At 48.4% G+C, this 16,790-nt stretch overlaps 9 protein-coding genes across 9 annotated transcripts; 7 read left to right on the top strand and 2 right to left on the bottom strand.

Annotated features, from left to right (window-relative positions):
- Positions 1–29: 29 nt before the first annotated feature.
- Positions 30–1,232, top strand: SCP_0401640 (Steryl acetyl hydrolase 1; the record flags this gene model as incomplete). Its single annotated transcript, XM_027756903.1, has 5 exons — positions 30–384; positions 444–466; positions 510–534; positions 593–842; positions 899–1,232. The coding sequence occupies 5 exons, from the start codon at positions 30–32 to the stop codon at positions 1,230–1,232; spliced, it is 987 nt and encodes a 328-aa protein (XP_027612704.1).
- Positions 1,233–1,646: 414 nt separating this feature from the next.
- SCP_0401630 (hypothetical protein) lies at positions 1,647–2,093 on the bottom strand (the record flags this gene model as incomplete). Its single annotated transcript, XM_027756902.1, has 3 exons — positions 1,647–1,671; positions 1,728–1,846; positions 1,893–2,093. 3 exons carry the CDS (start codon positions 2,091–2,093, stop codon positions 1,647–1,649), a joined length of 345 nt encoding a protein of 114 aa, XP_027612703.1.
- An 867-nt stretch (positions 2,094–2,960) lies between these two features.
- Positions 2,961–3,320, top strand: SCP_0401620 (hypothetical protein; the record flags this gene model as incomplete). Its single annotated transcript, XM_027756901.1, has 1 exon — positions 2,961–3,320. One exon carries the CDS (start codon positions 2,961–2,963, stop codon positions 3,318–3,320), a length of 360 nt encoding a protein of 119 aa, XP_027612702.1.
- Positions 3,321–4,823: 1,503 nt separating this feature from the next.
- On the top strand, positions 4,824–6,653 carry SCP_0401610 (hypothetical protein; the record flags this gene model as incomplete). Its single annotated transcript, XM_027756900.1, has 1 exon — positions 4,824–6,653. One exon carries the CDS (start codon positions 4,824–4,826, stop codon positions 6,651–6,653), a length of 1,830 nt encoding a protein of 609 aa, XP_027612701.1.
- Positions 6,654–7,865: 1,212 nt separating this feature from the next.
- SCP_0401600 (hypothetical protein) lies at positions 7,866–8,849 on the top strand (the record flags this gene model as incomplete). Its single annotated transcript, XM_027756899.1, has 1 exon — positions 7,866–8,849. The coding sequence occupies one exon, from the start codon at positions 7,866–7,868 to the stop codon at positions 8,847–8,849; it is 984 nt and encodes a 327-aa protein (XP_027612700.1).
- Positions 8,850–9,010: 161 nt separating this feature from the next.
- SCP_0401590 (hypothetical protein) lies at positions 9,011–11,086 on the top strand (the record flags this gene model as incomplete). Its single annotated transcript, XM_027756898.1, has 1 exon — positions 9,011–11,086. One exon carries the CDS (start codon positions 9,011–9,013, stop codon positions 11,084–11,086), a length of 2,076 nt encoding a protein of 691 aa, XP_027612699.1.
- Positions 11,087–12,226: 1,140 nt separating this feature from the next.
- SCP_0401580 (hypothetical protein) lies at positions 12,227–12,712 on the top strand (the record flags this gene model as incomplete). Its single annotated transcript, XM_027756897.1, has 1 exon — positions 12,227–12,712. One exon carries the CDS (start codon positions 12,227–12,229, stop codon positions 12,710–12,712), a length of 486 nt encoding a protein of 161 aa, XP_027612698.1.
- Positions 12,713–13,476: 764 nt separating this feature from the next.
- Positions 13,477–13,854, top strand: SCP_0401570 (hypothetical protein; the record flags this gene model as incomplete). The annotated part of the gene is made up of 1 exon (XM_027756896.1): positions 13,477–13,854. The coding sequence occupies one exon, from the start codon at positions 13,477–13,479 to the stop codon at positions 13,852–13,854; it is 378 nt and encodes a 125-aa protein (XP_027612697.1).
- A 1,690-nt stretch (positions 13,855–15,544) lies between these two features.
- SCP_0401560 (hypothetical protein) lies at positions 15,545–16,356 on the bottom strand (the record flags this gene model as incomplete). The annotated part of the gene is made up of 3 exons (XM_027756895.1): positions 15,545–15,852; positions 15,909–16,171; positions 16,232–16,356. The coding sequence occupies 3 exons, from the start codon at positions 16,354–16,356 to the stop codon at positions 15,545–15,547; spliced, it is 696 nt and encodes a 231-aa protein (XP_027612696.1).
- Between the last annotated feature and the right edge of the window lie 434 nt (positions 16,357–16,790).

Raw genomic sequence — 16,790 nt, 5'->3', positions numbered from 1 at the left:
CTCTCTGACTTTCTCGAATTTCCCGGCTCATGCCCTCCAAACTCTGGCAGAAGTTGAAGGCCACGAATTTCTTGAAAAAGAAGAATTCGTCGCTTTCCGATACAGCAAGAGCGGACACAACTGTAATTGTTTCTGGCGATACTGAAGACGGACCCGACATGGTTCAGACAATCCCTCCCATTCCTGAGGAATTCATACGTGGCGATGTTAAGAGCTGGGCACAGCAAGCTGGCATTGTGCTCCAAGTGATTAACGCGCGTTGGTGGATGAAAGCAGGGGACGGTCTCGAGGAGGTCGACAAGGATAACCGATGGACTGCCCTTAACTTCCATGGCGGAGGCTACATGTTTGGGAGCGCTATGAACCGAAAGGGCGGGTTTTCGCGTGAGTGGATGGCGTATGCCTTTGTACGACATTGCTGACCCTGCGTGGACCATGTCCAGGTATACCCAGTGGATTTGTAGACGTGAGTCTGCATGACCCGCATAGACCTAGCTGACAATTCACAGCGCGATATCTTCGCACGCGTCTTGTGTGCGTTTATATACGCTACGCCTCCGACCGTAACACTGACGCCTCGTCCATGGTTTAGCTGTAGATTATACGCTCACAGGCTCCTCTCCGGAGCGATTAGCCTCTTTTCCCCTGCAACTTCTCGAGGGACTCTCCGCTTATTACTATATGCTGCATACGCTGAACGTCTCTCCTTCCCGAATTATCTTTGTGGGTGACTCTGCGGGCGCCCATCTTGTGCTTTCGCTGGTGCGATACATTTTAGAAAGTCAATGCCTTGACCCTCCAGCGGGCATAGTACTTCTCAGCCCGTGGTGTGACATGAGGGAGTGAGTTCAATCACAAGTGTTTCTTCTGCCAATATTGCCCTAAGATACCTTCCTAGCCCGAATCACCCATCGATACGTAAGTTTCTAGGTCAGCTTCCGCCCGAGCTCATGCAATCTCGGTACTTTTCTCCCGCCCTTCACGCACCGCTGCCCGGCTGGCCGCCAACATTCATATCCTCCGCCGACAATGAGCGTATTGCCTCTTCCATAGTAGGGCTCGAGGGCAGACTCTCTGGAGCAGGTGTTTCTGTAGACTGGCTTCAGACCGAGGGTATCAAGGAGAACCTCAGTCATGATTTTTTGATTCGGGATGTCGTTGCGAAGGTGTGGCCAGAGAAGGTGCAGGAATTATGGCAGCGCCTGGGTGCCTGGGCCGCTCACTTGGCGTGAGGCTCATAGATACAGCCTCTAGTTACTTGCAGGAAGACAGTCGTTCCTTACCAAAGTTTACATTCAACATTAATGTTCACATATGAATCATGATGAGAACAAAATATGCATTCTTTTGGTGCAACATTCAGCGAACGCCTATCGTTCATTAATACATCTGACTCGAAGTAATGCTGGATCACTACTAGCATACAAGTTTCTCGCAAGCCACCAACGTATGACTGAGCCTTCGCACTCTACTGGTTTGATTTCCTGCTCGCTCGCTTCCTTTTTTGCGCCCGTTTTTGCGCCCGTGTCGCGGTACCACCAGAGCCCGACGACGGTGCAAGAGCTGCCAGCACGGCATCCGATGGGCTTGCCAGCAAGCTTGACTCGTTCGCATGCGGCGGAGAATTGGTTTTCATCTGCTGAAGACTAGTCCACTGCCTGTTGCATATCACTGAAAGTTGGCGTCAGTAGGTGGAATGTCAGCAACAAAAGTCAAAGCAAACTTACGCAGTCGGAAACAACTGCTCAGCGCTCAGTCTCATCACATATTGCTCCACTCTTTTCTCCCATGTTTCGCGGGAGGAGGGTGGCTTGTAGAGTTGGTATTTAAAACTCTGGTTCAATATCTGTGGGAACCACAAAGACCAGCTTCCAATTCGTGGTAGGAAGAACCTTCGCGACACCTTGTAATCCTTGTACTTTGACTGAGTGGTCCAGACTGGTTGTGAACTGGAACAGGATCAGTGTCCCATCAATGAACGTGAAAGAATCGATACTCGTGAAATTTGAATTCAGCAGACGGTAGTACGTGTGTGGTGCCAGATTACCAGAGATCTGAGTGATCTTCTCGAAGATGACCGCTTGCGAAGTCATAGAGAGGTCCCACTCAGTCTGAGAGGAAGAAGTATGACCTTTCGAAAGAGGCCTAATGGTATAGCTCTGTGTCCTCCAAGGATGTGATGGGCGGTGTCTTCAAAGATGCTTCCCGCCGTCCCTCTGGAGAGACGATCCGACAGGAGGTTATTGTAGATTTTGCACATGCACGATCCTAACAAACGCTGCGCATGCTGATGAATCATGTCCCAAATGAATGGAGTAGCGACCTTCCCGTGCATGATGCCTCTATCTATCTTCCCGTCTGTTGGAAAGTAGCGCCCAAATTTCTGGAGCTCCAGAAATTGGGGAGCGCCCAAGGGCAGACAAGCCGAGGGCATGATTACAAAGACAAAGAAGGAAATTTGCTTATATAAAGTGGAGTGTCTAGAACTGTATATATACAGAAATCTATTTTAGGACGCGTAATCACGCGCCCCGACGCATCTTGACCCGCCATCACTACCTTCCTATTTGGGAACTAAGGCGCGATTTCTAACAGGTTATGAGCCCCGGCTCTAGCCAATAAATACTCGGATAACAACAGCCCCTATTGTGGCTACAAAAATTGTTACCCCCTTACTAGTACGAGAACAAATAATGTCGACCAGCACTGATAATACGAGCAATAGCAATGCTTACCGGATCCTACTCCTGAAGGAAGACAATTGGCTCCCGTGAAAGCGCCGCGTCGAGGCCATCCTTAATGACAAGGGTCTCCAGGAGTATGTGACCGGAAAGACACCGAAGCCGCAGCCGAGTAATGACCCGGCCAATAGGGCAGCGAGAGAGGCGGAGATTAGCGCCTGAGGAGAGAAGGACCTCAAGGCCCAGAATGTAATTGTGCTATCGCTGGGAGATTCCCAGATGGTGCACATCGCTAGAGCCGAGACCGCACGGGCCATGTGGGAGCAGCTTCGCACAGTCAAGGAACAGCGTGGACAGCATGGAATTCTCGCGCTATGCCGGTGTTTTTACCGGATGCAAGCCAAGGAAGAAGACAATATCTCCAATCATATCACACAGTTGCGACAGATCCAGGAACAACTCCACCTAATGGGGAAGGTTGTTTCTGATGAGGATTTCCGGCTCATCCTGGCCACTTCATTACCGGAGAGCTGGGATTCTTTCCTCAGCTCTTACTTTGGCGCCGAAGGTGCTGACAACGTGTGCCCTCAGCTTACATCACAAGAATTGATTGCCATCATTCTTGATGAAAATAGGTGAAGGCACGAGTGTGGCAAGCGCGGTCAATCCTCGGACCAAGCCATGGTTGCCAAAGGAAAGAAGCGCCCCTTTGGGGAATACAAAAAATGTTCGATCTGCGGAAAGCCGGGACATCTTGGTAACGAGTGTCGGCACTGCGACAAGGTCAAATGTATGAATTGCGCAAAATTCGGGCATAAGGCCACGGATTGTTGGGCTAAAGGCGGCGGCAAAGCCGGACAGGGCCCGCCGATGAAACGGCAAAAGACGGAATGTGCTTACAAAGCGCGCGAGGTCAAATCGAAAGAGGATGAGGCAAAAATAGCCTACGATAATGATAGCGACACTGTATCTCTCGGATCTGATGGCGAAATCGCTTCTTTCTATGAGTGGTTTGCCGACTTCGGGACAACTTCGCACATTACAAATCGTCATGAAGTCTTCGCGACCTATCAGGGGCTCGAAGATCACGCAATCACAGGCATTGGACCGCAACCAACGCAGACATTGGGCCACGGTACGGTCGATGTCGAAAGTGAAGTAGGAGACCGAAAAGTGAAATTCCGTCTCCACGATGTACTGTATGCGCCAACAGCACCCAATAGCCTCCTCTCCATCATGTGTTTGGACGACGCGGGAGGAAGAGTACTTATGGGTAATAGTCGCGCAATACTAATAGATAAAAATAAACACACTCTTGCTATAGGCAAGAAAAATGGACGACTATATTCATTGAAATTGCGTCCAATAGTTCCGCAACCTGCGCGAACCTATACTGCTAAGGAATACGGCCCGCATACCTGGGAAGAGTGGCACAAGATCTATGGCCATATCGGGAAACCAGCGCTTATGCGATTATATCACGAAGGGCTTGTTGATGGCCTAGAAATCTCGCCAAGCCCAGATGAAATTAATTGCGAGGCGTGCATCCAAGCAAAGGCGACGTGGAAGCCATTTCCCAAAGAGACGGATGAATGCAGCAAGGTACCCGGAGAATTAACACACACAGATGTGTGGGGACCTGTACAGACAGCCGCTCTACAAGGGTGGAAATATTTTATGACATTTACCGATGATTACAGTCATCGAAGTACAGTACTATTTATGAGGCATAAAGATGAAGTAACAGAAAAGGTAAAGAATTATATTACCTATATCGAGCGCAAGTTTGGAAATAAACCCTTGCGACTCAGGCTCGACAACGGTTGAGAATATATGAACACCGAATTAATTAACTGGTGTCAAATGAAAGGGATCGAGATGGGTCCGACTGCGCCGTACTCACCATCCCAGAACGGAGTCTCTGAGAGATTGAATCGCACACTGCTTGGACTAGCGCGCGTGATGATCTATGCAAGAGATCTACCTCGTTATCTTTGGGCTGACGTGATTGCTCATGCAGTCTATATTAAAAATAGATCGCCTACCCAGGTGTTAAATGGGGCAACTCCCGAAGAAAAATGGAATGGGATAAAACCAAATATCTCGTACCTACAAGAATTCAGTTCCCCCGTATGGGTCCTCATGGAGGACACAACACTATCAAAGCTAGCGCCCCGTGCCAACAAGTATATTTTTGTTGGATACATGGACGGACCCAAAGCCATCAAATATTATGATGCGCATACGTGCCAGATTAAAATCTCGCGTAATTTCCAATTTTCTTCGAATTCCCCGGACCATTTGCCCAGCAACGCGCCTCACGTGCCACAAGAGCAAATAGGATCCAACGTACCTATCCTCACAGCACAGCGTGAGGGGGAGCAAAATATATTTCTGGGCACTTTACCTAGCAATGCGTCAGATGTGCCGCATGCGGAAAGGAGACCCGAAGTCCCAAACCTCACAACGACCGCAGACGTGCAGCGCGAGGGGGAGTTAGGAACTTCCGCGCCACAGTCACCTGCCAAAAATCCGCGAAAGCGCAGACAGGATGATGATCCTGATCAACGCGAGGAAAGCGGGACGGACGCACCAAGCCAGCCCAGACGAACCAGAAGAAAGACAGTTCGGCATGATTACCGTCTAATGCACAACCCAGAGGCAGACGAAGATCTGGATAATGATCCAGATAAATCAAATGCTGAATTAGTCTATATTGCGATGAGCGCCCACGGAAATGCGGATGCGGACGAGCCAAAGACACTCAGTGATGCCAAGAGATCACTCGAGTGGCCCAAATGGGAACAGGCAGTCCAGACGGAACTCAATCAACTACAGGGTATGGAGACTTGGGAGTTAGTGGAACCTCCAAAAGATCGAAAACCCATAGGAAATAAATGGGTTCTAGTTAAGAAAACAAACAAAGAGGGTGAAATAATCAAATACAAAGCCCGCCTGGTTGCGAAGGGATATTCTCAAATCCCAGGCATGGACTATACCGAGACGTTCGTGCCCGTAGTCTGCCTCGAAACCATTCAAGCTATCCTCGGGCTAGCTGCAATCTTAGATTGGGAGATCGGACAGATGGACGTGAAAGGCGCCTATCTTAATGGAACTCTCAAAGAAGAAGTGTATATGCAGCAACCCGAAGGATACAGCGATGGAACATACCGCGTATGTAAATTAAAGAAAACCCTCTACGGGCTAAAGCAGTCTGGCCGAGAATGGAATATCGTGCTGAACCGCAAGTTACTAGACGCGGGATTCAAGCGCCTATTCTCGGATCCATGTGCGTACATACGGATTAAAGGTGATAAGATAGAAATCGTCACCGTTTGGGTGGACGACCTATTAATATTCACCAATGATTGCGCACTGATGGACCAATTGAAGAGGGAACTCCGAAATATGTTCGAAGTTACCGACCTTGGCGAACCCCGAAAAATTGTGGGGATAGAAATTGAGAGAGACCGTTCAAAGCGGACAATCAAAATCTCTCAGACAAAATATATTGAGTCTATCCTACACAAGAATGGGCTTACGAATGCCAACATGGTCGGGATGCCTCTTGATCCAAATACAGTGCTTGAAAAAGAAGAACCCGAAACTGATGACGAATGCGACCGAGACAATGGATATGCATCGCTCGTCGGATCACTGATGTACGCGGCAATTGCCACGAGACCAGACATTGCTCACGCCGTGCAACGGCTTAGCTCATTTACTGCCAATCCCGGAATGGCTCATTGGACTGCTGCTAAACGCGTCCTCCGCTATCTATCCGGAACGCAAGAACTTGGAATAATCTACGGGCCAATTGCAGATGTTGTTACAACGCTCCCCACTTGTGGCGCGTCTTTTCTTTTTCTTTTCCTTGTTCCCTTTACGTTACCAGACCACGTGATCCAACACGTGACTCATCGGAGCGCAACCTCCGATTCTTTACCCAGATGTCCAGAACCCCTAGTCTAGGGTTACACCGGATCCAACTCCAGACCTTCTTCTTATCGCGCATGCAAGACGTGCATGTACGCCTCATCTTTACCTCGTTCTGATACACGACTCGTTATCCCCATTAGTACTGATTACCTCTCACGACCTTACTCAGCTTTCTCATACATATTACTTCCTCGCTGTTACCTTGCCCAGATATCGTTTCACCTTATCTAGCCAATGAACGATCTCGCATTACTGCGTAGTACTGCGGATACCTTTTGTATAAGTAAACGACCTTGTCGAGCTGGATCCCCATCTCGACCTGGTTACCATTAAACCAGCTTTTCACTTGCCTTTGACTGAGATCGACCGTCAGTAGCAGACAGCTACTACGAGTCATAAGAACGAACTCTGATCGACCTTCAGTGCGAGGACATCGCCAGAAGTGTCACTTGAACGGACTTGTGTCTTAGACTAAGACCTTGTCTCGTGACGACTCGACTAGACGCTCGTGTTTCGCTGCCGCATAACATTAGGTCGAGATCTTATTACTCTCTGTGACTTCCTAGAGTCTAACAACGAACTACCGACCGGACCGAACCTTGAAGACTGAACGATACACCCGATTCGATTGCTAAAGCGCCGTTTGAGATTACTCTGTAATCGAGGTAGCTGAAGGGATAGACTGATCACTCATCTTCGGAGAGGGGTCTGTCCGAGAGACCAATAGGCCGAGGAGGCTGAGGTAATCACTCGAGCAATCAGCAAATAGGTGTATCAGTTTGAAGACAGAAGACACTCTACGGGCTTGTTAGCCGACGACGAACGAACCCACTTAGTTAAGGACGGTGTGCAGTCTACGTGTAGACATAGGCCACACAGAAGAATTTATCCACGCTGGATTTTGACTACATCAACCCGACCGCTCTTCCAGAGCAGTACCGCGAGCACCTCCCATCCCAAGCGGAGTGGAGCACAGAACGAAACGCACATTTCATAGGAGGGAGGCCTGTATTCATCAGGCCAGACAATCACAACTTCGACTACTCCCCAGAGGAATTTGAAAGGACACTTCCCCATAATCTTGGTGGAATAGTGCTCCAGCACATCGCAGACAGTGGTATAACGACCTCCTATCCAGGAGAAAGACCAGACGCCCCTTGGAACCCCCCTGCCCAGAATCCTGTACCCCAACCGACTCTTGCACCAATCATACCCGATTACATACCACCGATGGCTACAGTTACCATGGATGAAGGACGTCACCATGATAGCCAGAAGGAACTTGGTTTTAGAAAACCCGAGATCTTCAACGGTTCAGACCGTTCGAAGCTTAGGGAATTTATAAACCAATGCAAGAACTACATGGCCAGAAATAGCCATGTCTACCAGGAGGACAATCAGAAGATCGCATTCGTGCTATCGCACATGCAAGGAGGAACAGCAGGATCATGGGCACAGAGCTTCATAGAAACGGAACTCACCAATGACGACTTCCTTTCTTATGGGAGTTGGAGAGACTTCATTGCAAGTGTGAACAAAGCATTTGGCGATGAAAATATTGAAGAAACCGCTCGTACCTTGCTGCGTAACATCAAGCAAGGAACTCGTACTGCGGACGACTACATTGCCGAATTCCGATCGCTTGAATCCAAGGCGAAACTAGAAGATGCCGGAAATATCGAGTATTTCAAGTGGGGACTTAACGACCCACTCCGACAAAGGATATATGGGATGGAAAGCATGCCCAAGACACTTGACAAGTGGTTCGAATATGCCTCGTGGTTTGATAACCAATGGAGATCTGCTCAGATCTTCAAGCGAGGAGCCACTACGACGACGCGAGGAAAGGGCCGATCTGTCCATCGTCCCTACTACTCGGCTTCTGCAAAGGATCCAAACGCGATGGATGTTGATCGTGTCAATATCTCGCGCTTATCCCCGGACGAGCGACAGAAGAGAATGAAAGAAGGATTATGTTTCCTATGCGGAAAGAAGGGCCATATAGCCAACGACAGACAATTTCACCCCCAGTCTGGAAGTTTCACCCGTGCTAGAACGATACAGCCCGGGTTGGACACAGACATGATCACATGGATCAAGAAGATGCGAGAAGACCTCGCACAGAAGAAGGAGACGTCGAAGGAAGAAACCAGAGAGGAACAGATCGCCTATGTGCGAAACGTCTTCAACGACATGACTGATGAAGAACGAACCCAATTGGGTTTTTGAGACGACGGCCACTAGTAATGCATGGACCGTCGCATCTTACCGTATCTCCCCTCATTATTTGCAACACTAGCGGAAATTCAATCACTGTGAATATTTCGTTGGGAGAAAAGGAAGACGTTACAACAGAAGCCTTGATCGATTCCGGTGCAGCCGAAACGTTCATGAACATTCGTTTTGCGGAAGAAAACGATTTCATCAGATGGGAATTACCGAAACTGATTAAAGTCATGAATGCAGATGGCACACCAAATCAAATGGGCACCATTACTCATTGTACCTGGAAGATGATGAAAATCGGAGGAAGGAAGACACTTACTCGCTTCCTCCTGACCGGCATTGGCAAAGAAAACATACTTCTCGGCATGCCGTGGCTTAAACGCCTCAATCCGATGATCAACTGGGAAACCGGTGACTTTTGGTTTGGTAAAGATGCCAAATGGCCACCGAAACCCACCGTCGAAGATGCACCAGATGAAGAAGTTTCGATTTTCAAGGAAGATGGACTCCCAGAGTTAATCACCACCGAAACTTCCCCTACCTTGTTTGGACATTCGGAATCTATCAGAGAAATCATGGCCGATAACACTGAGCATGGTGAGTTACCCGCAGTACGGAATGATACCGAACCAGATGACCCACCATCAGAATCCCCTATGGATCAGCTCGATGATGACGATCTAGTTATATCCTATATCGCAGGAGAGCCAGTCATTGGGATATTTGAACCCATCAGGAAGGAGTCACCTTTGACGAATGAAGAGACTGAAACTGCAGTCTTCACCATACGAAGAGGCCCAGCCATTGGAAGAATGACACACAGTACTCGATCCCCATTATTCTGTAACGCACAGAATACGGTCTTTTACAAACCATCCGGTAAATCACAAGAATTGGCACAACAGGCACACAAGGAAGCATCAGCTGTAGACAAACCCAAAACCGTCGAGGAGTTGGTCCCCAACTACCTCCACGATTTGAAGTCCGTCTTTGAAAAGAAAGCAGCTGAACGCTTTCCAGAAACCAGGCCTTGGGACCACGCCATTGACTTGAAACCCGATTTTATTCCACGCGACTGTAAAGTCTATCCGTTATCGCTCAAAGAACAAGGAGCGATGGATGACTTCCTGGAAGAAAATCTGCGAAAAGGATACATCCGACCGTCGAAATCTCCCATGGCTTCACCATTTTTCTTCGTAGGAAAGAAAGACGGAGCACTACGTCCTTGTCAGGATTACCGATACCTGAATGAAGGGACGGTGAAGAATGCCTATCCTCTTCCGCTCATCTCTGACCTTATGGATCAATTCAAAGGCGCATCGATCTTTACGAAAATGGATTTACGCTCCGGATATAACAATGTCAGAATCAAAGATGGTGACCAATGGAAGGGCGCATTTAAGACAAATCGCGGACTTTTTGAACCTATGGTCATGTTCTTTGGACTCTGCAACTCCCCGGCGACTTTCCAAATGATAATGAACGCACTCTTCAAGGACATGATCGATGAGGGATGGATAGTCATTTACATGGATGATATCCTCATCTTCTCAAATGAGTTGGAAGAACATCACGTTCGAACCCGACGCGTACTCCAACGACTCGAAGACAACGACTTATTCCTTAAACCGGAAAAGTGTTTCTTTGATGTTAAAGAAGTCGAATTCCTAGGCATGATCATTCGAGAAAACTACATTGGCATGGACCCTATCAAACTTAAAGGAATTGCAGAATGGCCTGAACCAAGCACGGTAAAAGGTGTTTGCTCTTTCCTAGGGTTTGGAAACTTCTATCGGAAGTTTATTGCCAACTTCTCGGATATTGCCAAACCATTGACGAATCTTACGCGCACTGCCGCTGGATCTCCACCTTTTGAATGGACGACAGAATGTCAGACAGCTTTCGACACATTAAAGCAACGATTCAGTACCGCCCCAGTACTGTTACTGCCTGACAAGGCAAAACCCTTTATTGTTAAATCCGACACTTCCAAGTTTGCTACGGGTGCAGTTTTATGCCAAGCCGACATCAATGGAGACCTCCATCCTTGTGCCTACATTTCACAGACGCTCAATCCAGCTGAACGGAACTACGAAATCTACGACTGCGAACTCCTCGGAATCATTCGAGCCCTCGCTGAATGGCGCCATTATCTTGAAGGCTCTCCCCATCCCGTCGAAGTTCGCAGTGATCACAAGAACCTCACGTACTTCTGTACAGCTCAGAAGTTAAACCGCTGACAAGCACGATGGAGTCTCAAATTATCACAATTTGATCTTCACCTCATCCATGTCCCCGGCACTCAGATGATCCAATCTGATGTGCTATCTCGTCGTGACGGACTCGATGACAGTGAAAGTGACAATGAAGATCGCGTTCTTTTACCCAATGCACTGTTTGTGCGATCCATTTCCCCGACATTATTTGACGAAATCAGGAATCACGCAGCAAAAGACCTCATTGTTCACGAAGCCCTCGAAGTGATTGCGCACAAAGGGCCATTCCCCATGAAATCATCGCTTTCTGACTGGGAAGTTCGCGATGGTGTCATCCTCTACAAGGGAAAGATCTACGTTCCACCATCCGAAACTCTTCGTCATGACCTCGTTCGACTACATCACGACTCCCCTGCCATGGGTCACCCTGGAAAGTTCAATACTCTTGAACTGTTACGTCGTGAATTCTGGTGGCCCGGCATGTATACATTTGTCTACAATTATGTTGAAGGCTGTGCCGCCTGTCAACAAATGAAACCGAATACTCATCCAACGCGTATTCCTTTGGAACTAATTCCCGCCGACCCACACGCATTACCATTTTCCTGTTGCACCACCGATTTTATTACCGACCTCCCCATTTCCAATGGTTTTGATTCAATTATGGTCGTAGTAGACCATGACCTTACGAAGGGGGTGATTCTTACGCCCTGCCTCAAAACGATCACAGCCGAAGGAACAGCCAAGATTTTTCATGACAAAGTATACTCGCGATTTGGATTACCCGACCGAATCATCTCGAATAGAGGACCTCAATACGCATCCAAGGTCTTCCAAGAGTTAAATCGACTACTCCAGATCAGATCATCAATGAGCACAGCTTATCACCCTCAGACGGACGGAGAAACAGAGCGAGTCAACCAGGAGCTGGAAATCTATCTTCGACTCTATTGCGGAAACAACCCTGAAACATGGGCCGACCGCCTGCCAGACCTCAAGTTTTGTCATAACACAAGGGAACACTCAGCACGGAAGATGAGCCCATTCCGCATCATGATGGGATACGAACCACGTGGACTCCCTTCCGTATTTCCGACCACGAACATTCCATCGGTTGAATCCAGGCTTGACATGTTGCAGAAGATAAGACTAGAAGCACTAGCCATGCACGAGTTAGCCCGACAACAGATGGCGGACCGAGTCAGACAAGGATCGCCGAAGTTTACACTAGGACAGAAGGTCTGGCTAGACTCGAGGAACCTGAAGGTCAATTACGCCTCGCGCAAGATAGCACCAAAGCGTGAGGGGCCATTCGAAATTGTCGAAGTCATCGGACCGGCCAACTATCGTCTCAAACTCCCGAAGACCTGGCGAGTTCATTCTGTATTCCACGCCGCCCTTCTATCTCCTTATTGCGAAAACGACATACATGGTCCGAATTACGTGAACCCACCACCTGATGTCGTTGATAATGAAGAAGAGTATGAAGTCGAAGCCATCCTGAATCACAAGACGTACCGAGGTCATCTGAGGTATTTAGTCAAGTGGAAGGGATATTCTTCAGCAGAAAACTCGTGGGAACCTACCCACAATTTACAGAATGCCAAGCGAATCCTCGATGCATATAAAAGGACCAGGGGAATCCAGTAGAGGAGAAGAAACCCGGAATGACTACCACGACGGTTTTCCTCATCATCTTCCTAATCGTCCTCCACTGCACAACCCTCACTTTTCTTTGGATCATCCACCGAATCCTTATCAGACGACTTGTCGAACACACACTCTTCACGCGAGACAGCCCGCACGCTAACGGCTGGGGTGATCAGAACGATGCCTGGAACTGATCAGGCAGCTCTTATCTCTATAACCGCGACCCCCTTAACGACCGAAAGGTATAAAAGGAGGAGAAAACGACATATCATCAATGCCCACTTCCGCTATAGACGACCTTGTTCACAATATACTCGCTGAAGTCGCCTCCACAATTATGAGCATACCCGCATTGCCTACGCTTGTCAATGGAGTACCCTCTCGAGCACAGACACCCTTTATCTGCACCTCATCGCCCTCACCTTCTATCGAACTCAGTCACGCATCGGACGAACAAGAATTTGCCACACGTCTGGTCTCGGCTATCCGTGTTCCTGTCGACTTCACAGATATCCTCGTCGCCTTACGAAATCGCCCACAAGATCGACAAGCAGTGGTTTCCATGCAACGAGCATTAGAAATGGTCGAGTGGATGCAGACGGCCAGACAAGAGCTCATCGCAGCAGAAGAAAGGACGAGTAGAGCCCAGACCAGAGTCGACCAAGTCTGGTCGTTGATGCGCAGTACGGTCACTCGTACAGCACAGGAGATTTGGAGGGAGCATGGGGATGAAGACATTGGACACATCCTCGGATACACCACTAATGGAATACCCGCATCCACTCCTCGCTCGTCGCCAGAACCAATTCCCGTTCGACCTCGCCCTCCTCATTCGCACGTACCCAGTGGACGATCTCCGTTATCCCAACCATCTTTCTCGACTGCATCCACTTCTTCGCATCGCAGTCATCCCTACAGGGATGGACATATCCCCGAACAAGGATCACGAACCAGCCGGCGGACATGCTACAGATGTGGAGGAGATCATTATGTCCGCGACTGCCCCCGACGACGATGAAGATCACAATATTTCTTGTGGGACAAGAAACGTTAGACGGGAGCTGATGTTACAACGCTCCCCACTTGTGGCGCGTCTTTTCTTTTTCTTTTTCTTGTTCCCTTTACGTTACCAGACCACGTGATCCAACACGTGACTCATCGGAGCGCAACCTCCGATTCTTTACCCAGATGTCCAGAACCCCTAGTCTAGGGTTACACCGGATCCAACTCCGGACCTTCTTCTTATCGCGCATGCAAGACGTGCATGTACGCCTCATCTTTACCTCGTTCTGATACACGACTCGTTATCCCCATTAGTACTGATTACCTCTCACGACCTTACTCAGCTTTCTCATACATATTACTTCCTCGCTGTTACCTTGCCCAGATATCGTTTCACCTTATCTAGCCAATGAACGATCTCGCATTACTGTGTAGTACTGCGGATACCTTTTGTATAAGTAAACGACCTTGTCGAGCTGGATCCCCATCTCGACCTGGTTACCATTAAACCAGCTTTTCACTTGCCTTTGACTGAGATCGACCGTCAGTAGCAGACAGCTACTACGAGTCATAAGAACGAACTCTGATCGACCTTCAGTGCGAGGACATCGCCAGAAGTGTCACTTGAACGGACTTGTGTCTTAGACTAAGACCTTGTCTCGTGACGACTCGACTAGACGCTCGTGTTTCGCTGCCGCGTAACAGATGTCAAGCCCGAAGATCAATCCATATTTGTGGGCTACTCAGATGCAGACTATGCGAACGATATCCGAGATCGCAAATCAATCTCGGGATATTTATTTAAATTAGGAAATGGCACGATCACGTGGAGCTCAAAGAAGCAAACCACGGTCACGTCATCCACCATGGAAGCCGAATACATGGCATCCGCTGAAGCGGCAAAAGAAGCCATGTGGCTCCGAACACTATTCAAAGAAATAGGTTTCGAGCAACAAGATCCTACAATTTTATTCAAGGATAATACAGCGGCTATCTCAATCGCACGTGATCCCCAATTCCACGCGAAATCAAAACATCTTGATGTAAAGCATCATTATGTGCGCGAAAAATTGAGGGATAAATATATTGATATCCACTACTGTCCCACGGAGGACATGATAGCGGATATCCTAACAAAGTCACTCCCTAAGCCGAGGCACGAGAAGCTCACAAAGAAGCTCGGAATGCCCATCGGCTTGAGGGGGAGTGTTGGAAAGTAGCGCCCAAATTTCTGGAGCTCCAGAAATTGGGGAGCGCCCAAGGGCAGACAAGCCGAGGGCATGATTACAAAGAAAGACAAAGAAGGAAATTTGCTTATATAAAGTGGAGTGTCTAGAACTGTATATATACAGAAATCTATTTTAGGATGCGTAATCACGCGCCCCGACGCATCTTGACCCGCCATCACTACCTTCCTATTTGGGAACTAAGGCGCGATTTCTAACACCGTCCCAAGTTGCCGGCCCCACAGCCACTAGTACGTTGCTCACCGAATCATCCCAACCGCCGTCTCCCAGTGGGAACAGAGTATTGGGATCCCGACATTTCTCCAATGCGAAACGAATTTCTGACAGATACCGTGCACGGTTCACGCAGGACCAGTACACGGTGCGAGCAGACGGACCAAACTGACTGTAGGCATCCCAAAGTTCCCGATCAGTAGGCTGGTGGCCAGATAGGAACATTTGTAGTGGCCTGAAACGAAATCTCGTCAAATCCCTGTAACAGCTGCAATACCTTCATACATATATCGCAGCGCATATCTCATACCAGGACCAGGGCTTCATGATATATTTGTCAGCGGCTGTGTGTTTCGCCCATTCCTTGTACCTAGAAGGATTCGGGGAAAAGGAGAGGATAACCATAGAGCCTATACCAATGTGGCACCGCTTGATTTTCATTCGAATCAAACAATATCCATCCTTTATCCGTGCCGTCAATATTCCCTCCGGGAACATCCCTGCCATGTATGTTAGACAACCCCTGACGTAGCAATACGAGGTCCATCTCAGCTCCAGTGAATTGGTAGGCACCCGAGTCTCTAACTAAGTAGAACTTATAGGCGTGGGGTGCATAAATGGTTGGCAATTGTTTGATCAGCCGGTCAATCAGAGCGTACGTCAGGAATAGACTCTTTCCTGTTTGCGCAGGTCAGCTTCATTATCAGTTTTAAGTAATACCGTGTGCTACACACCAACACCAGGCTGACCAGTCAAGACGACCGGTATATTGTTTTCCTCAAAACTCTCTATTGCATCCTTATACTCCTGTCGAACCAGCAAGGACTGATGAGGGTCTGCAATGGACGCAGGCAGCCACGACAGATCAAGACGAATGTAGTCGAATGGAATCCGAGGGATGTCAGGGTCGACGCTAGCTGATGCGGCTGCTGCATCATCGTCATCTTCCACGATACCTCCTGAAACAGAATCGACCTCCACATCGCTGGACTGCATCCTGACCTTCAAGTTTTCGTAATCTGGAATGGAAATACAACTTTGAATGAAGACTTGGCACCTGTCCTTGGTTTCGTCTGAATCGCTCCTTTTCCACAATTCGCGATATAGAATCCGAAAGCTTAGGGATGCGACATCAAAAGTGTCATGTTGAGCATTGGGATCAGAAAGATAGCTGATCGGCATGATAGATGAGAGGAGAATAAATGCTCTTCTGAGATGGCAGCGCCTGGGCGCCTGGGCGGCTCACTTATCCGAGGCACGAAGGTTGAAGCAGAGTGGCTACAACCGCCTCTGGGAGACTACTCACTTGGCGTCACTACATACATGAATTACATAGCGCTCTGTGAGCACGGTTCGATGCTATCGACTCCGACTACCATAGCAACGTGTCGTCCTAATGCTTGTGATCTCCTTATACAGACGCATCGTTACTCAAGTTGTGAGAAAATGACACGCTCTACTCACACTCGCTAAAATTGCAGCCAATCCCATCGTATTCGTTTAACACAGCAACACAGTAGCTATAAGTCGTTCATCAAGAAGCGAACACGCGACAGCGCAAGAATTAAAGGAACAAGCACAGAACAGTAACCTGAAGTCCCAAATTCAAGAATAAA

This window comes from Sparassis crispa (genome assembly GCF_003851025.1).
Source record: "Sparassis crispa DNA, contig_000003F, whole genome shotgun sequence".
Classification (NCBI taxonomy): Eukaryota; Fungi; Basidiomycota; class Agaricomycetes; order Polyporales; family Sparassidaceae; genus Sparassis; species Sparassis crispa.
This window is presented reverse-complemented; position numbering and strand designations above follow the sequence as displayed.